Below are 22206 nucleotides of genomic sequence, written 5' to 3'. Positions count from 1 at the left end.
TAGGAGCAACTGAAAGAGCGGGTAGAGGAGCTACTTAAGCTGCTGGAAAGACGTGTTTTACGCAAACCTGCGTAAAAATTCTCCCTTTTCGGCCTTCAAAACCTCTCTGGCTTTCCGGTGGATCGATTTTCGATGAAATTTCGCGTTATAAGTGCATCAATTGGCGATGAACTTTCATGCGTGGAGAAACCCATTGCCTTGGTGTGGTTTAGGAAATTAGAAGAAAAAAGCGACTGTGCATTAATTAAGCGAGAAAAACTTACGTGGAGTCACAAACACGAAAATTAAAAAAAAAAGAAATCCCGGTACATAGTACCTTGCTGGTGAAGCAGCGCACAAACACGGATACAGTGGAGACAAGTAGGAATAGACGACACTCGCTGCAGCGAGTGTCGTCTATTCCTACTTGTCTTCACTGTGTCCGTGTTTGTGCGCTGCTTCACCAGCAAGGTACTATGATCACTCACCAACTAGCCCAACTTTCCACGTTACTGAAATCCCGGTACATCCGTCGTCCCACGAAGGCAGGAAAAAGAAGACACGGGAAAAGTTGCCACTGAAGGATTTGAAGCGTGGTCGCCGCGGTATAGCCTATCACCGCACGCGTGTGGGACGCGGAAGTCGTGGGTTCGACCCCCACCCCCGCAACTTCGGCAAGTTGTCTATTCGTCCACGTTGGTTTCTCTTTACTTGCTCGTATCTAAAAATCCCCCGTTCCCCCTCAGGCCCTGTATAGACGCAAATTTCTCTAGGATCCTGTAGGCAAACATGTGCGCAACCATTCGAAGCTGCATGGCCCTTAGGGGGTTGCGATACGGGGTGGGGGCAGTGGGAGGCCGTGCTGACTAGTTCGGACCCTCGTAACCAGCAGCAACTGGTGCGGCGGGCCCGGGAGACAGCAAGAGCCGCAGGAGCCCTGGACTAAGGGCGCCTCCCGCACAAGCAGAAAGACACCTGCTTGTCCTTTCTTTTTAATAAATGTTTCTCCTCCTCCTGGGCGCCTTTTCCAACCAGGGTTATCGTTTGCACTTTTCAATTAAACATGACAATCGCGCTCGGATTCCCTTCTTCTTCTGGCTCACACGCCCCTATGCATTTCAGCGACCACTGTCGGAATATTGAGGTGCATTCGAGATATATATATATACCTCTCGTTTGCCTATAGCTTCGAAGCTGTGGCGTACGTTACAGTTTCCTCGACAGTCGCCTCTGTGATTCTTAATCGTATTTCTCGAATGATTATATATATATCTTTAACCAATGACCTTAAGACGCATATTGTAGTTTCAGTAAGTAAAGCCAGTTCAACATTATTCGAAGAAAAAAAAAAGATATCTGTGCCTTCCGCCAGTTACTATAAATACAAGCACTTAAGATTTGCAATGGAAGTGCATTGCTGTTCCAATCAGCGGCTTTTAATACTGTGTTTATTATTATTATTATTATTATTTTGCTCTTTATTGCGTATGCGATTGAGTAGAACAGCGGTGCATATGGCTGGGAGATTGCAGGTGCAGTTTATGGAAAGAAAGCCTACTGTATTGCGCCGACACGCCAAAGGCACGGAAGAGTTGTTGCACGGTGAATTAACATGTAGCAACCGTTCTGACGAAACCCTGGCAACAGGCTTTGTACGCTGGACTCTGTAACGTGGCAGTAAAAAAAAAAAGAAAACTGAGTAAGCCGTACAATAATAACGTAATGAAGCGAAAGCCTGTCGTAACGTCGCAACAACTACAAGCTATCCGAAGTGTAAAGGAACACGTTCTTACGTCACGGTCGGCAACCCGGTTGCCTCGCTTACAACGCCGTACGTGTGCAAAGTGCCCTTAAATACGGCGCGTTATCTTCCGTCGCCCCCCCCCCCTTTTTTTTTTTTGCATGTCTCCTTTCCGGCAGCACATTCGGTTGTTTTTGCCTATCCTGACTCGCGTACAGTGATAAGGGAAACTCTTAGTGTCGACATCGAGATCGTAAAGACTCGTGGTGCCCCCTGGCGTTAGGTGTTTCAAGGTGAGCAAGCGCCGTTTCGAGTCTTTATCGCGACTGACACCGGTCGAGCTTAAACACGGCCTCGGAAGGAAAAGGCGAGTGTGGTATACCTAAGCGCACGACAGTTTCGTAGGCCGAGAGTGCAAAGTGCAGTAATAGCGTCTGGAGGCGTCGACGCTGCAGCGGCACAAAACGTCGTACGGGGTATACTTCGAGAGGCGCTTGTTGGCTTTCAGGGAACTGCGCCCTCTTTATTCGGAAGATAAAAAAAAAAAAACGTCTTGCCGCTGTACAACGAACGTGACGCACCAGAGCGGTGTGCGCGAGGCCCCTTGTGTAAGACACGTGATTCAGACAGCTTATATATCTTGCACATACTTCAGCCAGACTGATTTTTCTTGTTTAGACTTCTCTTTTGAACTGTGGGAAACATCCAGTAGGTATAATGTCGACGAAAGTGCGTAGCAAGTCTGTTTCGTTTTGTGTGCATTGCGGTTTACGTAAATTCGGAACGGAGCTGTTTTTAGAATGTACTATCACTAACCGGTACTTAACGAAAAAAAAGTGTGAGGCAGGGAATTCAAAGGCCATTTCGTTGTCATCGTCATCATCGTCATCATTGCGACCGTATTTCGTAACTATACCGCCGAGCTAGATATGTGGCCACCGTTTCGTTTTTACCATTGTCGCAGGCTGTGTGCTAGTTCGTTGTCGTCATCATCATCATCGCCATCATTATGACTGCATTTCGTAACTATACCGTCGAGCTAGAGATGTGGTCACCGTTTAGCTTTTGCCATTATCGCAGGCTGTGTGCTATTTTGTAGTCGTCATCATCATCATCGTCATCATCATGACCATATTTCGTAACTACACAGCCGAGCTAGAGATGTGGCCACCGTTTAGTTTTTGCCATTATCGCAGGCTGTGTGCTAGTTCGTTGTCGTCATCACCATCATCATCGTCGTCATCATTATGATCGTATTTCGTAATTGTACCGCCGAGCTAGAGATGTCGCCGCCGTTCCGTTCCTGCCATTATCGTAGGCTGTGGGCTATTTTGTTGTCGTCATCATCATCATCGTCATCATTATGACCGTATTTCGTAACTATACCGCCGAGCTAGAGATGCCGCCGCCGTTCCGTTCCTCCCATTATCGCAGGCTGTGCGCTCGCTCGCTCACTCACTCACTCACTCACTCACTCACTCACTCACTCACTCACTCACTCACTCACTCACTCACTCACTCACTCACTCACTCACTCACTCACTCACTCACTCACTCACTCACTTCTACTCTCACCCTTAGCCACTCACTAACGCCATATTCGGCGTCTGTGATGCTAGTGTGGAGTTAGTATGAGTCAGTGTACCATACTCCTGAATGAATATGCCAACCTATGGCACCCTCTGACTGTACACATTTAGTTTCTTGGGTATCGTCATGGGGCAACGCGTACTTCCGATTAGCTCTACATACAACAGATTAATAACGAGACCAAACGTGGTATTAGCATGAATGCACTGCCAGACGCTGTCAGCGCGAAATTTGAGCGCGAACGAGCAAGTGGTTCAGCCGAAAGAGTTGTGCGTACTGGGCTTTCCCACTCACGCACCGTTTTCTACTTTTGCAACTGTCAGCGATCCGACTGCGGCAATTCGGTCGCGCTTTTAATTTCCGTCGCGCTAGCGAAACGTCGTCTATCTAGTTGAGCGCACTGTGCAAGACGATGTATAAGTTAAATAAAATCAATCAGTATTTCATCTCCAAGGTAGGAAGGGAAAGCCGGTAAACAGCTGTCTAGGAACAGCATGGCAAAGCCCTGTATACCCCTTGGTGTCCGAGGTTCATCGATGAATCGATCGGGGAACAAGGAGTAAGGTACTTCAGCCTTGCCAGTTGGGAAGAATTAGACGCACTGCAGCGTATACAGTGTAAATTTAAGCCAGGATAAAGAAAAGACAGAACAGAGGCGAATAGTAGAGGTTTGAAATCGAGCGCCGTACTGTATAGGCCAGTGATCTTATACTGGGTCAGATATCAATGGAATAGAAGTTACCGGGCCCTGCAGATAGGGCCCATGCTCGCGCTCTTTCGAGCAATGCTACGTGAAACATCCGAATTACTTTCGACAGACCGCATGTGCTTAAACACGCATACCGAGGATAGTCACGTTGCTTGAATGCTAATCGCCTGAACGGCCATCGTGAGATGGGTTTCTGCCGGAACTATTTCACTGCCACCGAGTATTCGCCAAGGCAAACGTGGACGCTTCGAGAGCGTAGCTTTTGCTCGGCTCGATTTTCTATCGAACCCGCGGCAAATCGGAAGGAGCGAGCGCGCGGGATGCTGTGTCTTCGCGTAACGGTAAATTGAGCGCTCGATCTGTCCAAATTCCGGGGGGCTCTGAAGTGGCTATGTCCACGGTTTCGTGGCACTAGCGAATATGGCGAGAAGACAAACAATTAACGCAACATTTAATTGGTGAGCGAACAAAATCAAACGAGAATAAAGAAGAAAAATTGTCGTAGGCGGTATTGCAGTGTCCCTGACATAGTCGTAGTGCTCGGAGATTTCTCTGCTTTTTCTTCAACTTTTCGGCAAGCACTGTCCCCCCGCACTCCTTCAGGGCGTTTCTTGCGGTGCGCTTATGAAGTTGCCAAGTACCAGTGCCGCGATGACGTTTAGTGCCATCCGGGGCAAGTGGTCCACCAGCCTGCGGATCTCCTGGACACCGTAGTTTGGTCGCTCCTTCATCTGTACTATAGTCGCAATCGGCTGCCCGTACTTGCTCTTTCCAGGTGATCCTCCGTAGCTGGGTCACGTGTGCTCTCAACGTCCGAGCACGGAGAAGCAGCGGCCTGTATCTTACGCTCTCTATGGCACCGGCGACCGCATTTTTGGCATCCCGCACTACTTGTGAACTGGGGGCACTGGCCGGGGTTTCGGGTGAGCGGGAAACGCGCCCGGCTTCTCCGTCTCCTCTGCCTAGGAACGAGGTGGTGGACACGTTTGGTGCTGCGGTGGCCCTAGCTTCGTAGCTAGTGGCCCTAGCTAGTGGCCTAGTGGCCCTAGCTAGTGCTGTGCCGGACGGCTGCCTTCGTCCGTGGCGGTGGGCTCGTTCATGGCGGTGCGGCTGTTCCTTAGCTCCGCCTTGCTCCGCGCTGTGGCTGCCGGTCTCTTGAGCAGCTTCTGGATCTTGACACGAAGCTGCGGCACTTCGCGGCCTAAGCTCTCTCGGACAGCTTGCGGCGTCGCTTCGAGCTTCGCGATTCGATTTCTGCAACCGGCTTCTGCGGCGAAGACGGCAACTCGGTGAGCCGCCCGACGACTGTTACATCCCCGGGTCTGCGGCCTCGGCATTGCTTCCGCCCGCTGTGCTCGGGACTCAGGACGAGGAGGTGGGGGCCCCTTGTTCCAGCTTAATCCAGCGTCTCCGTCCACAGTGGGCTCGCAAGCTTTGCTGCTCGTTGAACTGGCACGAGGAAGCCGAGGTCCGCAGTCGCCATGCAACGCGTACTGGCGTCCGCTGTCGTTGGAACGGTGCAGACGCGACCCGGCGGCGGTTCCGCCCTGGACGAGGGGTGAGAAGCCGCGTTCTTCGTCTTCGGGGTCCTGGTAACAGATGAACGAGTATAAGTCCTCGTACACCACTCCAGATCCCGGCGGCCGGTCCAGGAAGGCAGTCAGCGTGCCTTCAATCGACATGCGAGCCATCGAAGTGGCCGGTAGGTTCCCCAGTTGGTCGACCTCTTCGGCCGGGCCTCCCTCCATGATCTCTCGCACCATTCTCACGACCACGCCGGACTCCGTGAGAGCCTTCTGCTCTGGCTCTTCATTGACGATGACTTCATCCTCTCCAACGAAGCTGGTTTCATTCTTGACAACTTCGGGCCCGCTTGCTTCGCATTCCTTCCTGTCCGAAGACTTAGCGTTCTCCGATGATGTACGAGTTTTGCACTTGTCAATCGTTGTCATTCTTGGAGTAGTCAGAAGCTCACCGTTCGAAAAGCGCCGGGAGACGGGTAGTTCTGTCCCGTCTCTGGCAACGTCGCACCGACGCTCGTTTTCGTTAGCCTCCGGCTGCGTCGTGAGAAGGGCAAAGAGTTCCGGAAGGTTTGCTTGCATGTCGGACGGCGGGTTGCTAGGTCCGATGCCCGTCGAACCGAAGAACGGTAGCTTCGATTTGAACTTCCTCCTCCGATGGCGCTTCGGAGCAGCGATGGTCGACATGTCTCGAAGGTGGCCAGGGCTATGGTGAGGAATAGGCGAAAACTCTGGGAACGTCGTTTCTGGCAGCCAGATTCTGACGACAGACGTGGAAGGATTTCAACGCGAGCAGGGCGCGCAGCTCGAGCCAGCGAATGCTGTCAGCCCGCGTCGGGGACCGTGCACGAGAGCACGAACGCTCGTGGCCCTGATGCCGCCTCGGCTTTCTCTCCTTCGAGAGACGCTCGTACACTCTTATGTTGCTCCGTTCCGGCTTTCTAAAGCTGAGCTTTCCTCGCCTTTTTATGCCTTAGCATTCTCAGGATACATTGTGTACCTTCCTGGGGGCAAACAATCTGTTTGCATCTATGTATGTTGTATCTAAACGTTTCCCACCTTCCTAGGTCAATGGGTAGTCTGTGGTCCAGCGGCAATGTGCACATGTGGCAATGTGTGCATACGTGTAGCTCTTCAACGAACTTCCTTTCACGCCGACATGGGTCACTGTAGACGAGAGACTGGCTGTGTTCCGCGGTTAGGAGGAGCTCTTTGACGCTTACTTAGAGCACTCGGTACGTGCCACTCGGTCTGTGCTGGTCTCCACTAAACGTATTCGATATCAATTCGGGCCACTCGGTATGTGTCAGTAGGCGTGTGCCGCGCTTCAATGAACGTGTTTGACGTCAACGCCAATTCGAATGGGCCCCGCTACAATGACAAAAGAGATTCCTTAAATTTATTCTTTCCTGAGCAGAATCGAACCCACGTCACAAGGGTTCCTCAAGGTCAGCATTCCTTCGCACTATATAGCATGCTACGCCACAAATGCACTTGCTATGTGCCGCGTTTCAATGAACGCTCTTCACGCCAACGCTCTAGCGCGCTACTCCACGAGTGCGCGTCGGTATGTACCAATGTTCAGTGAACCTGTTGCCAACTTGAGTCACTCAATATGTGCCACTGAGTGTACGGCAGCCGAGGGGAAAATTCTCAGCTTTATGAGGCACCGGCGCGCCACGCTTCTCGTCTCGGAAGCCACGCGCGAACTTCTCCACAGTGCCACTAGATGGCGCAGCGTGTCCAGAAAAAAGCACGAGAGAGGAGCCCGGTTGCCGCACGACGCGTTTCTGGAAGCGTTGGAACGCGCCGGTGCGACGTGCATATCGGAGGCCACGTGCAGCAGACTTCGCGGCGGCGGGGGCGTTATATAACGCCCAGTGTGTGCTTAGGGAATCGCGAAAGAGGGATGCTGCTGCAGTGCACGCCTCCTACATAGCTCGTTTCGCCTGTGGACATATACGTTGTCGCTGTATTAATTCAATGCTAAACGCATTACCGTCAACAGTCACCGTGAGAAGAGCGCTGCCGAATTTTTTTTTTTCATAGATAACTTGGGCCATTGGACATGTGCTGGGTGCTGTCTTGCCGAGTAGGCGACTTGAGTCGCTCCTCCTGAGTACGCTTCCATTCTTGGTGAATCCCCCAAAATGGATGCGCCCTGGTGATGCAAGGGAAATGAAGCCTCGAATGTATTTAGATATATCTGCGCTTCCACCTCTCTCATTAGCATTCACCCTGCGACAAGAGAGAGATGAACAGGATAAATGAAAGGCAAGGAGTTTAACCACTGACCGAGCCCGAATGGCTACCTCCCAATGGGGAGCGGTGACACTGGAAGAAAAATAAGAAGGAGAGGAAGTCCAGTTTTTGATGTCGGTAACGTAGTGAAAGTTCACTGCTCTGTATCACAGACGACGGCTCAGTCCGATAGCCTTCGGAAATCTCTGCAGCTATTGTGTGGTCTTCTGCACAACTGTGATTTGCGAGACCGTGGTCTCAAGGTCTTCTTCGACGAAAAAGCTTTTCCATGTAGCTAGTTTAAAGTGGTGCGGAGATCCTGGTTTTCACTTTTTTTCTTCAAAGGACGGCCAGTAGCACAGGAGCAGTTCTATAGGTTCTGAGCCACCTCAGGACATTGCATTCGGCGTTATACCGGTCATTCCAATAAAAATGAGCGGGCATCTGCGAATGCTAAGCCCAGGCTTATGCGACCACAGTACTGTTTCTTCACTTCGGGGAAGACCTGGAACATGCACAGTTTCATAGAAGGGTCGAGTGAGTACAACTGATGCTGCCGGAGATACGGCATTGATCCCGTAGTCACTGAAACGCTATGTTGTGTCTATTCGCAGTCACGTGGTGATGCGTTTCTCGTGTCTTGTTCACAGATCCCGCGACGAATAGCTGACAAAAGACGATGCAAGGCAGCCATTCAGTCGCAGAATATTTTACACCCATTATTCGGTTTTGTTTGATATAGTGAACGGCGCCTCATAGGTCAATAAGCTCCGAAGCCGTCGATGTTTTGACGTGAGCTATCTTGTATCGGATGCTGATCCATAGTGATGGGTTAACCACTGCTCCGGTGGAGCTGGTTTGAGTGGAGGAACCGTCCGTGTATGTGTGGACTCAGTCAAAGTAGAAAGCATGCAAACAATCTAGAGTTGCTTGCTTTGAGACAAAGGTAGGCAGGTCGCGTACAAACAGAAATCACAAATTAAGTCTTCTTTTAGGGCGACCATCTCGAAACTCGCGCGAAATGGAGCGCGGCTTGTTTGCGTACGGTGCCCATGAAGTGAAATGCCGTCAAGATGCCAGCAGTGCAAGCCAGGATGCTGCCCTGGCTTCGGCAGACCCGATTAAGGGCAACGTGATGGTGCGTCGACTTGGCTTGGTTGTTTTTCGAGCCAAATGCACTTCGCGTCTCCGGAGGCCTCCTAATCCCCCTCGCCTGCGCCCCGCATGCGTCGTCGATAGGAGGACAGCCCGACAACGCCGACGGCGACGGCGCGAATGCCGCTCTGGCGTCCCCATGATTACTTTCGCAACATACAAGAAACGCGCGGTCTAATAGAGAGCGTCGGGCTCCTGTGCTGAGGGAACCGTATTCGAGAGCAACCATTGGAAATAACACGCCCCTAAATCTCACACGACACCATCGCCAGTTGCAGTCGTGCAAACCGGCGGTTTCAGACGCTTGGCGTGCGAGTCGGGTCGCATGGCAGCACTTTACTGGGAAAACTGAGCATGCGCACTCTTCTATAAAAGAAATTGGTGACAACGAAAATTGTAGTTTTACGCCCGAAAAAAAAAATGGCTGAGGTTTAACTCTTGTAAACCTAGTTATCACGAGCGAAAGGTCTGTTTGGCTTGGTTTTGCAAAGACTGCGCACACAGTCTTTCATTAAGGTTAGGCCTCAGTCTTTCATACACGTTTTACACACGTCGCCGAACGGGTTTTTCGCCAAGTCGCGGTGGAACCTGGCCGTCGCAGTCGGGCTTGCCGCCAGCCGAAAGGTGTGGTACGTCAAAGGTGGTCAAACGTTCGCTGCGGGTGCCGTTGCTTGTGTCCACAGCTTCGCCTCCTTCTCCTTTCTGTTGCTCGTGTTTCTGACCGTCGGCGGCGGTTGCAGTCGCGTCGATCTTGGCACGCTTGTGCGCTTGGTAAGCTTATCCATAACGTGCGAATCTGGCCTCCCTTTGCTCCGGTGTTTCAGCAGGCAACTTTGCCTTTTCAGCAAAGCTTCTATAGGGGCCAGCTGGGGTTGCATGCGCTTCGATCTTGGCACGCTTGTGCGCTTGATAAGCTTCTCCATAACGCGCGAATCTGGCCTCCCTTTGCTCCGGTGTTTCAGCAGGAAACTTTGCCTTTTCTGCAAAGCTTCTACAGGTGCGAGCTGGTACATGTCCAGTAACAGAATGGCGCAAACCAGGACGACCACAGAATGAGAGGGACGCACACAGAAGCGCTTGTGTGTGTGTCCCTCTCATTTATGAAGTCGTCCTGGTTTGCGCTATTCTCTTTTACTGAACTTTGCCTTTCCTTGATATTTCGCAGCCTGCCGTCTAGCTGTATCTACTGGATGATTGGATTCAGCCTGTCGCTTGCGCTGAAGCGCACGCACGGACGGCCCAGCCCCGGCCCGCTATCTATGGCAAGACTGAGCGACCAAGCGTCGGCGAATTAACCCTCGCCTAGTCACGTGGTATCGCAGCGGCGGGGCTCCGATCTGAGCTGCAAGCTATTTAGGGGCATTACTCCGAGCGTCTGTAAGAGTCCACCTAATGGACATGACCATTTCGTCTGCTGTTGAAGTTCCGATTGGCTGGGCTGGGCTGCGCATCCGCAGCAGCGAGGCGCCTCAGCCAAGCAGCACTTCAGTAGCAGACGAAATGGACACCTCCACTAAGTGGACTCTTGCGGAATGCCTCGCCAGTTGCGACGCCTCTCCGCGTCGGATCACGTGGTGCGATGTCACACCTGGCACACCTGCGCTCCGGCGGCGGCTGGACATTGCGACGCGGTGACTGACCTTGTGAGACACGGAGTAGTTGAGCTTTCGCTCTTTAAAGAAAGGCCTGTGCAATCACGCCGTGGTCGGATAAGCTAAATGCCAATTCTAGACTACCATCGGAGCAAAACTGCCTGCGGTTAGGAGCCAGCGTTTGTGAAGCTTTCTTTGTGGCGTCTGAAGACGCTGCGGTCTTCGGATGCGCGCGCCGAAGCATTAATGCTACAAGATTTCTTCGTCTACTGCACTCACTGCAGATATTAAATCAAGGTGTGTTCAGCAATATGGTTTCGCTGCATTGATTGAATACAAAGCGCGTTAACATCAAAAGTCATCGTAAGATGCGCACCACCGTTTTCTTTTTTTTGCACCCGAGGATTGTCAAGGTAAATAGCTTGGTTCGAGCTCGTAAGCACTTTTGCACGGGTTGATTCACAATCGAACCAATGGACAGACGGACAAAACAAACGCGAACGATGCCATATCTTATTCATGGCTGTAAATAGACCACTCAACCCGTTATCGATAATGTTACCACAGTTGTGTCACCGGATTCGTGGCTCCAACAAATACAGTGACAGTAACCGAATAACACAACGTTTAATTTGTTCCATCACGAAATCAAACAAGAGTAACGAAGATAAAATCATAGTCCGCATAGGAGTGGCGCTGAAGTCATCGCAGCCTGCGGAGGCTCTTTTCACCCTTCTATTTTTCGGCGCGCGTGGTCCCCGCACTCTTTGAGTCCGTCTTTCAGTGGGGCTTCCCAGGTGGCCAAGCTTCTCTCTCCCAGTGGCGTCGAATGTCATATGTGAGAAGCCGCCCTGTGACCGCGGCACCCGTGGTAAGCGCGCCTGCGGATGCTATGGTCCCTGTACTCGGAGCTGCTGCTTCTTCGCCATCTGCACTGCTTTCGACGTCTGCACGCTCCGGCTTGCCCTTCGTAGGGTGACCTCTCGTGCCCACGCGCTCGTTCACGTCGGAGTGATTGTCGTTTACCTACACCGAGTACGCGCTGGGATAGCCGGTTTCCTGAGCGGCTCTATCGGTCTTGAGACGAAGCTGCTTCTCCGCGCGGGCACGGCTCTCTCGGAGAGTTGTTGGCCTCCAATTGAGCTCCGCGAAACCACCGGGCAGGGTCCCACCGCTTAAGTCTGGGGCCTCGGCATCGCACGTTTCCGGCACCGCATGCAGGTCTCGCAAGTGAACACGTGGAGGCGAGGGCACCTGGCTCCAGCCGTCCTTCATTCTGGGCTCTTCTTGCTCCTCCTCCTCTCCGTCCACGTCGAACTTGCAAGAGCTCCTGCTGGACGAACCGGTACGTGCGCGCCGAGGTCTGCCGTCACCGGCCACCGCGTACTGGCGTCCGCTGTCGTTGGAAGTCGCATTCTTCGTCTTCGGAATCCTGGTGACAAACGAACGAGTGTAAGATCTCGTACACCACAGGGTTCAGGAAGGCAGTCGGCGTGCCTTCGATCGACATACCAGCCAACGAAGTGGCCGGCAGGTCCTCCAGTTGGTCGACCTCCTCGGCCGGGCCTCCTTCCGAGATCTCTCGCACCATTTTCACGATGTTGGCGTAGTTGGCGAGACGCTTCGGCTCTGGCTCTTCATTGACGATGACTTCATCCTGTCCAAAGAAGCTGGCTTCATTCTCGACAACATCGGACGCGCTTGCTTCGCATTCCTTCCTATCCGAAGGCTTGGCGCTGTCCGATGATGGCCGAGCTTCGCACTTGACAGTCGTCGTCGTTCCAGGAGTAGCCGCAAGCTCACCGCTCGAAAAGCCCCGAGAAACGGGTGGCTCCGTAGCGTTTCCGGCAACGTCGCACCGACGCTCGTCTTCGTTAGCCTCCGGCTGCGTCGTGAGAAGGGCGAAGAGTTCCGGAAGGTTTGCTTGCGTGTTCGGCGGCGAGGTGCTGGAATCGATGCCCCCGGGACCCAAGAACGGCAGCTTCGACTGGAACTTCCTCCACCTGTGGCGCTTCGGAGCAGCCACCGTCGACATCTCTCGAAGCTGGCCAGGGCTGTGATGTAGTACAGACGAAAGCTCCGGGAGCGTTGGCACTGGCAGCGAGAAGGGCAGACGTGGAACGATTTCACGAGAGTGAGACACGCAGCTCACGACCTGCCTCCGCATGCAGAGATCCAGCCAGCGAATGCCGTCGCGCCGCGTCGGGGCAGAGCACGTGTGCGCGCGGGCTCCTGGCTTTCAATGCCCCCTCAGCTTTCTCTCCTTCGAAGGCGCTGGCGCGCTCTTCGTTGCTCCGTTCCGGCTGTTTCTTGTTCTCCACCCATGGCTCATATACGTATGCTCGCTATTGAGTATTGGGCAACAAGCAGGCTGTTTTACAGGAGTTTTCAGAATGTCTGTAACCAAGATAAATCTTATGGCAGTAGAACGCGGATGCTAAAGAAAAGGTTGTGGAAACGAGAAGCGTTATAATTATTTCCAGGTAAAATTAATTTGCCTGTTCTCTGGCGTTTGGCTTTCTTCGTCGTGTTCTTTTTTCTGTTGTCCATATATTAGTGGGTATTTATAGGCAATTTGAGCCATTGAGCACGTCCTGGGGTTCTGGCGTGTCTTGCCGAGTCAACTACATTCTGTGGCGGGGTACGTACTCTGTTTGTTTGCGCCCATTCCTGGTTTGTAGCCCGGAACGGACGTGACATTGTGACACATCGGGTGTGGAAGCCTAATATGCACGTATGTCTGTGTGTACCATCCACTTCTCGTCATCATCATCATCAACCTGGTTACGCCCACTGCAGGGCAAAGGCCTCTTTCATACTTCTCCTACTACCCCGGTCATGTACGAATTGTGGCCATGTCGTCCCTGCAAACTTCTTAATCTCATGCGCCCATCTAACCTTCTGCCTCCCCCTGCTACGCTTCCGGTCCCTTGGACCATCCACTTCACTTCAATAGTTATGTATCCCTCTACAAGCACCATACATTGCCTTCGTCCTCGTGACGTAGGCAGTTGGCTGCTACGGGTAACGTCCCACGTAGAATCGACCACGTGATTAGTGATATTGCGCATCTCGCCAAGCTTATCTGGTGCCGACAGGACTTCTAAATTTGTGCGTTGCGCAATCTTCGTATTGCATGATACCCTATGGACGCAGGCAGTCATTTCATTTTCTTGTTTTCATTGTGAATAGCTGGTGCGTTAGTGTTCGAATTGTGGCAATTAATAACATAACTCGAGCAATGTGAATGACGAAGGCTTTGAACCGTTTCTCGACACATATGATTTTACGAAGCCTAAATCTTCTTAAGAGTTCTTTGCAAGAAAAAGGCAGCAACTACTGACGAAAAAAAAAAGGTTTTTTTTTCGTAAAAAAACAACTGGATTGGTTCTGGCTTATGTATCTCGGCGCTATATTAACCGTCGAGGTGGTCACTCTTGCGGTTATTTATGATTTTCCGAAGTTGCGTCGGATTTTCTCGGCTGAGGACGCCTACGCCTCCGCCGACACCGAATTTTCTGCGACGTGGGGCCCTTTACGTTTAAAACACGTGACAATGAAAACAACAGTTTTACTCCTGAAAAACAAAATTTAGGCGACCATAACCTGTGATATATGTATTCCCTACTACATCTACTTAGGGCAGGTAGTCACCGCGGATCTGGATCGTCAGACTGAAATAACCAGAAGAATAAAAGTGGGCTGGGGTGCGTTTGGCAGGCATTCTCAGATCATGAACAGCAGGTTGCCATTATCCCTCAAGAGAAAAGTGTAAAACAGCTTTGTCTTACCAGTACTCACGTACGGGGCAGAAACCTGGAGGCTTACGAAAAGTGTTCTACTTAAATTGAGGACGACGCAACGAGCTATGGACAGAGGAATTATGGGTGTAACGTTAAGGGATAAGAAAAGAGCAGATTGGGTGAGGGAAGAAACGCGAGTTAATGACATCTTAGATGAAATCAAGAAAAAGAAATGGGCATGGACAGGACACGTAATGAGGAGGGAAGATAACCGATGGTCATTAAGGGTTACGGACTGGATTCCAAGGGAAGGAAAGCGTAGCAGGGGGCGTCAGAAAGTTAGGTGGGCGGATGAGATTAAGAAGTTTGCAGGGACGACATGGCCACAATGAGTACATGACCGCGGTAGTTGGAGAAGTATTGGAGAGGCCTTTGCCCTGCAGGGGGCGTAACCAGGCTGATGATGATGATGATGAATCTGTGATATGTGTGTTTTAGTGGCACTCGCACAACAGCGTTGGTGTTCTTTAGGTTAACTTGAGGATAACGCAACGAACTCGGAGGCAACTGTTCTCCAAAATTAGCCGGTTAAATATCTTGTTACCTTCTAGTGTGCGGCGTCATTGGTGACGTCATTACATCAGCTTTGTATTTCGGGGTTTTTAAGAATTTCGGCAAAGTCGTGCTCACGTGATGAGTCTCTAAACTCTACGACTCCGTGCTTTGGTGTGGGATAATCGTTGTTTTCTGATCAATTCTCATAATTCCAGACACTTCAGTAACTCAACTTGTAACTAATTGATTGAAAACTTTATTATTTCACCAACCTGGGGTGCCCGCCTCTTAACCTACACGCAGGTAGGGGGGGGGGGGAGAGGACGCAGCAGTCCCCACGCGTTGAGGACTGTGAGTCTTGACGGCCTCAACGGCAAGGCGCATTGCTCGACACTGGACGTCTTCAGCCTCGCTCTTGAGCAAGGCCTCCCAGGCTTCTCTACTTTCAACGTTTTTCTTGTCGCCTGGGGAGCCAGCACACTCCCATATTATATGGTCTACCGTACCTTTCTCCTCACAAATTTTGCAGAGGGCGTCGTTAGAGTCCCTCGTCTGATATAAGTAGATCCAATATGGTGATGTATAATTGTTTCCCTGGAGGCGCAGCCAAATGCGAGCGTCCTCCAGAGAGAGAGAACCCGATGCGGAGGCGGAAAGATTCGTCTTTCGGCTTTGTAATTATCTACAATTTCCCTGTACTTGATGACGTTATCTTTGATCCCAGGAACTGGCAGCTCTAGAGTTGCCCGGTGGTGGAGTCCTCGGGCGAGCTGGTGAGCGACTTCGTTACCTGGGACTTTTTCATAGGCCGGAACGTAAATAAAAGTTATGTCCCTCCTAGGATAATGCCATATCCGTAACGACACCCCCGATTTTGCGCTGTACAAATTTTTTTAGATTTTTTTCGGATTTATTTTGAATTTCGTCTCCGCTCCTCGCAAGAGGTGAAGCGGGAGTGCTGCGAAAGAAACAAGAGTGTCACTCTATGTTCGTGCCATTAAAAAAGAAAGCCTGTGCAATCACGCCATCGTTCATTCGGTGTCGGATATGGTAAATCTACACGGCCAGCGGCGCAAAATTGGCTACGTTCGGCAGGCAGCGTTGTTGTTGTTGTTGCTGTTGTTGTTGTTGGTGGTGGTGACGATGATGATGATGATGATGATGAAGAAGCCTCAATTAATGGCACAAACCCCTATGAGGGATAGGCCACGAATCGGGTGGTATCATAATTGAAAAATAAAATAAATTAGTTCAGAAGCAGAGTTTGCGAAGCTTTGTGGCGTCCGAACGTCTAGGCGTTGTATTCTACGGATGCGCGCGTCGGTGCAATGATTCCACCAGCATTCGTCGTTATTCGACGCACTGCAGATTTTAAATCAAGCTGTACTCAGCAATACGGTTTTACTGCATTGATTGAATGCGAAACACGTTAACGTCGAGTCACCGCGAGATCGGCTGCACGGATTTGTTTTTTCTTTATTGGCATCCGAGGATTTTGAAGTTAAACCGGACGATTCGAGCTCGCAAGAGCTTTTGCACGGGGCTATTCACAATCGAACCAATGGAAAGACGGACGAAGCAAACGCGAACGATGCGATATCTTATTCTTGGCTGTAAATCGACCACTCAACCCGTTATGGATAATGTTACCACAGTTCTTTCACCGGATTCGGAGCTCCAACAAATACAGTGACAGTAACCGAATAACACAACCTTTAATTTGTTACATCACGAAATCAAACAAGAGTAACGAAACTAAAATCGTAGTCCGCATTGGAGTGGCGCTGAAGTCATCGCAGCCTGCGGAGGCTCTTTTCTCCCTTCTATTTTCCGGGGCGCGTGGTCCCCGCACGCTTTGAATCAGTCTTTCGGCGGGGCTTCCCAGGTGGCCAAGCTTCTCTCTCCCAGTGGCGTCGAATGTCATATGTGAGAAGCCGCCCTGTGACCGCGGCACCCGTGGTAAGCGCGCCTGCGGATGCTGTGGTCCCTGTACTCGGAGCTGCTGCTGCTTCGCCATCTGCACTGCTTTCGACGTCTGCGCGCTCCAGCTTGCCCTTCGTAGGGTGACCTCTCGTGGCCACGCGCTCGTTCACGTCGGAGTGATTGTCGTTTACCTACACCGAGTACGCACTGGGATTGCCGGTTTCCTGAGCAGCTCTATCGGTCTTGAGACGAAGCTGCTTCTCCGCGCGGGCACGGCTCTCTCGGAGAGTTGTTGGCCTCCTCTTGAGCTCCGCGAAACCACCGGGCAGGGTCCCGCCGCTTAAGTCTGGGGCCTCGGCATCGCACGTTTCCGGCACCGCATGCAGGTCTCGCAAGTGAACACGTGGAGGCGAGGGCACCTGGCTCCAGCCGTCCTTCATTCTGGGCTCTTCTTGCTCCTCCTCCTCTCCGTCCACGTCGAACTTGCAAGAGCTCCTGCTGGACGAACCGGTACGTGCGCGCTGAGGTCTGCCGTCACCGGCCACCGCGTACTGGCGTCCGCTGTCGTTGGAAGTCGCGTTCTTCGTCTTCGGGATCCTGGTGACAAACGAACGAGTGTAAGATCTCGTACACCACAGGGTTCAGGAAGGCAGTCGGCGTGCCTTCGATCGACATACCAGCCAACGAAGTGGCCGGCAGGTCCTCCAGTTGGTCGACCTCCTCGGCCGGGCCTCCTTCCGAGATCTCTCGCACCATTTTCACGATGTTGGCGTAGTTGGCGAGACGCTTCGGCTCTGGCTCTTCATTGACGATGACTTCATCCTGTCCAAAGAAGCTGGCTTCATTCTCGACAACATCGGACGCGCTTGCTTCGCATTCCTTCCTATCCGAAGGCTTGGCGCTGTCCGATGATGGCCGAGCTTCGCACTTGACAGTCGTCGTCGTTGCAGGAGTAGTCGCGAGCTCACCGCTCGAAAAGCCCCGAGAAACGGGTGGTTCCGTAGCGTTTCCGGCAACGTCGCACCGACGCTCGTCTTCGTTAGCCTCCGGCTGCGTCGTGAGAAGGGCGAAGAGTTCCGGAAGGTTTGCTTGCGTGTCCGACGGCGAGGTGCTGGAATCGATGCCCCCGGGACCCAGGAACGGCAGCTTCGACTGGAACTTCCTCCACCTGTGGCGCTTCGGAGCAGCCACCGTCGACATCTCTCGAAGCTGGCCAGGGCTGTGATGTAGTACAGACGAAAGCTCCGGGAGCGTTGGCACTGGCAGCGAGAAGGGCAGACGTGGAACGATTTCACGCGAGTGAGACACGCAGCTCACGACCTGCCTCCGCATGCAGAGATCCAGCCAGCGAATGCCGTCGGGCCGCGTCGGGGCAGAGCACGTGTGCGCGCGGGCTCCTGGCTTTCAACGCCACCTCAGCTTTCTCTTCTTCGAAGACGCTGGCGCGCTCTTCGTTGCTCCGTTCCGGCTGTTTCTTGTTCTCCACCCATGGCTCATATACGTATACTCGCTATAGAGTATTGGGCAACAAGCAGGCCGTTTTACAAGAGTTTTCAGAATGTCTGTAACCAAGATAAAACTTATGGCACTAGAACGCAGATGCTAAAGAAAAGTTTGTGGAAATGAGAAGCGTTGTAATTATTTCCAGGTAAAATTAATTTGCCTATTCTCTGGCGTTTGGGTTTCTTCGTCGGGTTTTTTTTTTCTGCTGCCCATATATTAGTGGGTATCTTTAGGCCATTTGAGCCATTGAGCATGTCCTGGGGTTCCGGCCTGTCTTGGCGAGTCAACTACTTGGGTGGCGGAGTACGTGCTGTGTTTGTTTGCGCCCATTCCTGGTTTGTAGCCCGGAATTGACGTGTCATTGTGACACAGCGGGTTTGGAAGCCTTATATGCACGTATGTCTGTGTGTACCATCCACTTCTCATCATCATCATCATCAACCTGGTTACGCCCACTGCAGGGCAAAGGCCTCTCCCATACTTCTCCAACTACCCCGGTCATGTACTAATTGTGGCCATGTCGTCCCTGCAAACTTCTTAGTCTCATGCGCCCATCTAACCTTCTGCCTCCCCCTGCTACGCTTCCCGTCCCTTGGACCATCCACTTCACGTCAATAGTTATGTATCCCTCTGCAGGCACCACACATCGCCTTCGTCCTCGTGACGTAGGCAGTTGGCTGCTGCGGGTAACGTCCCACGTAGAATCAACCACGTGATTAGTGATATTGCGCATCTCGCCAAGCTTATCTGGTGCCGACAAAACTTCTAAATTTGTGCGTTGCGCAATCTTCGTATTGCGTGTTACCCTATGGACGCAGGCAATCATTTCATTTTTACTTTTCATTGTGAATAGCTGGTGCGTTAGTGTTCGTAATGTGGCAATTAATAGCATAACTCGAGCAATGTGAATGACGAAGGCTTTGAACCGTTTCTCGACGCATATGATTTTACGAAGCCTAAAGCTTCTTACGAGTTCTTTGCAAAAAAAGGGCAGGAACTACCGGTGAAAAAAATAGGTTTTTTTCCTAAAAAAAGAAACCACTGGATTGGTTCTGACTTATGTGTCTTGGCGCTATATTCACCGTCGAGGTGATCGCTCTTGCGGTTATTTATGATTTTCAGAAGTTGCGTCGGATTTTCTCGGCTGCGGACGCCTACGCCTCCGCTGACGCTGAATTTTCTGCGACGCGGGGCCCTTTACGTTTAAAACACGTGACAATGAAAACAGCAGGTTTACTCCTGAAAAAAAATTAGGCGACCCTAATCTGTGATAGATGTATTCCCTGCTACATCTACTTAGCGCAGGTAGTGACCGCGGATCTGAATCGTGAGACTGAAATAATCAGAAGAATAAAAATGGGCTGGGGTGCGTTTGGCAGGCATTCTCAGATCATGAACAACAGGTTGCCATTATCCCTCAAGAGAAAACTGTATAACAGCTTTGTCTTTCCAGTACTCACGTACGGGGCAGAAACCTGGAGGTTTACGAAAAGGGTTCTACTTAAATTGAGGACGACGCAACGAGCTATGGACAGAAGAATGATGGGTGCAACGTTAAGGGATAAGAGCAGATTGGGTGAGGGAACAGACGCGAGTTAATGACATCTTAGTTGAAATCAAGAAAAAAAAATAGGGGGGGGGGGGGCATGGACAGAACATGTAATAAGGAGGGAAGATAACCGATGGTCATTAAGGGTTACGGGCTGGATTCCAAGGGAAGGGAAGCGTAGCAGGGGGCGGCAGAAAGTTAGGTGGGCGGATGAGATTAAGAAGTTTGCAGGGACGACATGGCCACAATTAGTACATGACCGCGGTAGTTGGAGAAGTATTGGAGAAGCCTTTGCCCTGCAGTGGGCGTAACCAGGCTGATGATGATGATGATGATGATGGATCTTTGATAGGTGTCTTTTAGTGGCACTTGCACCTCGGCGTTGGTGTTCTTTAGTTTAACCTTGAGGATAACGCAACGAACTCGGAGGCAACTGTTTTCCAATAATTAGCCCGATAAATATCTTGCCACCTTCTAGTGTGTGACGTCATTAGTGACGCCATTACTTGAGATTTCTACTTCGGGGTTTTTGGAAATTTTGCCAAAGTCGTGCTCACGTGGCGAGTCTCTAAACTCTACGACTCCGTGCTACATTTGGTGTGCGATAATCGGTGTTTTCTGATTAATTCTCATAATTACAGACACTTAAGTAACTCAACTTGTAACTAATTGATTGAAAACTTTATAATTTCATCGACCTGGGGTGCCCGCCTCTTAACCTACACGCAGGTAACGGGGGGGGGGGGGGGAGGACGCAGCAGTCCCCGCGCATTGAGGACTGTGAGTCTTGACGGCCTCAACGGCAAGGCGCATTGCTCGACACTGGACGTCTTCAGCCTCGCTCTGGAGCAAGGCCTCCCAGGCTTCTCTACTTTCAATGTTTTTCTTGGCCCCTGCGGAGCCAGCACACTTCCATATTATATGGTCTAGCGTACCTTTCTCCTTACAAATTTGGCAGAGGGCGTCGTTATAGTCCCTCGTCTCAGTTAAGTAGCTCCAATATGGTGATGGTATAATTGTTTCCCTGGAGGCGCCGACAAATGCGAGCATCCTCCAGAGAGAGAGAGACCGATGAGGAGGCGGAAAGATTCTTTTTTCGGCTTTGTAATGATCTACAATTTCCCTGTACATGATGACGTTATCTTTGATCCCTGGAACTGGCTGCTCTAGAGTTTCCCGGTGGTGGAGTCCTCGGGCGAGGTCGTGAGCGACTTCGTTTCCTGGGACTTCTTCATGGGCCAGAACCCAAATAAATGTTATGTCCCACCTAGGAGGATGTCATATCAGTAACGAAACCCACGATTTTTTGCTGTACAAATTCTTTTTTAGATTTTTTTCCGATTTGAATTTCCTCTCCGCTCCTTTCAAGAGGTGAAGCGGGTGTGCTGCGAAAGAAACAAGAGTGTAACTCTATGTTCGTGCCATTAAAAAAGAAAGCCTGTGCAATCACGCCATAGTTCATTCGGAGTAGGATAAAGTAAATCTACACTGCCAGCGGCTCAAAATTGGCTACGTTTGGCAGGCAGCGTTGTTGTTGATAGTGGTGTTGATGATGATGATGCCTCGATTAATGCCACAAACCTTCTATGGGAGATAGGCCACGAATCGGGTGGTAATATGATTGAAGCTTTTGCGGAGTTTTCTGGCGTCCGAACGTCTAGGCATTTTATTCTACGGATGCGCGCGTCGGTGCAATAATGCCACCAGCATTCTTCGTTATTCGACGCACTGCAGATTTTAAATCAAGCTGTACTCCGCAATGCGGTTTCGCTGCATTGATTTAATGCGAAACACGTTAACGTCGAGTCATCAGGAGATCGGCTGCACCGATTTGTCTTTCTTCTTTATTGGTATGCGAGGATTGTAAAGTTAAATGGGATTATTCGAGCTCGCAAGAGCTTTTGCACGGGACTATTCACAATCGAACCAATGGAAACACGGACGAAGCAAAGACGAACGATATGCCCTATATTATTCTTGACTGTAAATGAAGCACTCGGCCCGATGTCGATCGATAATGTTGCCACAGTTGTGACCCCGATTTCGCGGCTAAAACAAATACAGTGACAGTAACCGAATAACACATCTTTTAATTGGTTACGTCGCGAAATCGAACAAGAGTAACGAAGATAAAATCGTAGCCCGCACAGGAGTGAAGTCATCGCAGCCTGCGGAGGCTCTTTTTTTCCCTTCCAACTTGCGGGTCGCGTGGTACACGCACGCCTATAGTCGGCTAGCGGTGCGGCTTCCAAGTGGCCAAGCTTCTCTCCCCCGGTGGCGTCGAATGTCATGTGTGAGAAGCCACCCTGTGACCGCGGCAGCCGTGTCCGACGCGTCTGCCAATAGTCTACTCCCTGTATTCGGAGCTACTGCTTTTCGACGTTGCCATGCTCCGGCTTGCCCATC

The 22206-nt window shown here is 51.2% G+C and overlaps 2 protein-coding genes across 2 annotated transcripts in view; one reads left to right on the top strand and one right to left on the bottom strand.

Annotated features, from left to right (window-relative positions):
* LOC142590044 (receptor-type guanylate cyclase Gyc76C-like) overlaps positions 1-22206 on the top strand; it is a 316503-nt gene that overhangs the window by 242662 nt on the left and 51635 nt on the right. The gene's annotated exons all lie outside the window — the stretch shown is intronic.
* On the bottom strand, positions 16522-18143 carry LOC142590045 (uncharacterized). Its single transcript, XM_075701877.1, has 2 exons — positions 17426-18143; positions 16522-17345 (listed from the first exon to the last, which is right to left on the bottom strand). Exons 1-2 carry the CDS (start codon positions 18078-18080, stop codon positions 17185-17187), a joined length of 816 nt encoding a protein of 271 aa, XP_075557992.1. The 5' UTR covers positions 18081-18143; the 3' UTR covers positions 16522-17184.

This window comes from Dermacentor variabilis, chromosome 8, assembly GCF_050947875.1.
Source record: "Dermacentor variabilis isolate Ectoservices chromosome 8, ASM5094787v1, whole genome shotgun sequence".
Classification (NCBI taxonomy): Eukaryota; Metazoa; Arthropoda; class Arachnida; order Ixodida; family Ixodidae; genus Dermacentor; species Dermacentor variabilis.
Note: the sequence above shows the minus strand (reverse complement) of the source record. Positions and strands in the feature narration are given on the sequence as shown.

Bases quoted from the DNA above. Each gene is read 5' to 3' on its own strand.
- LOC142590045 (XM_075701877.1), bottom strand. From the start codon at position 18,080: ATGCGGAGGCAGGTCGTGAGCTGCGTGTCTCACTCGCGTGAAATCGTT. The intron at 17,346-17,425 runs GTATGTCGATCG...GTTTGTCACCAG, and splicing joins GCCGGCCACTTCGTTGGCTG to GATCCCGAAGACGAAGAACG.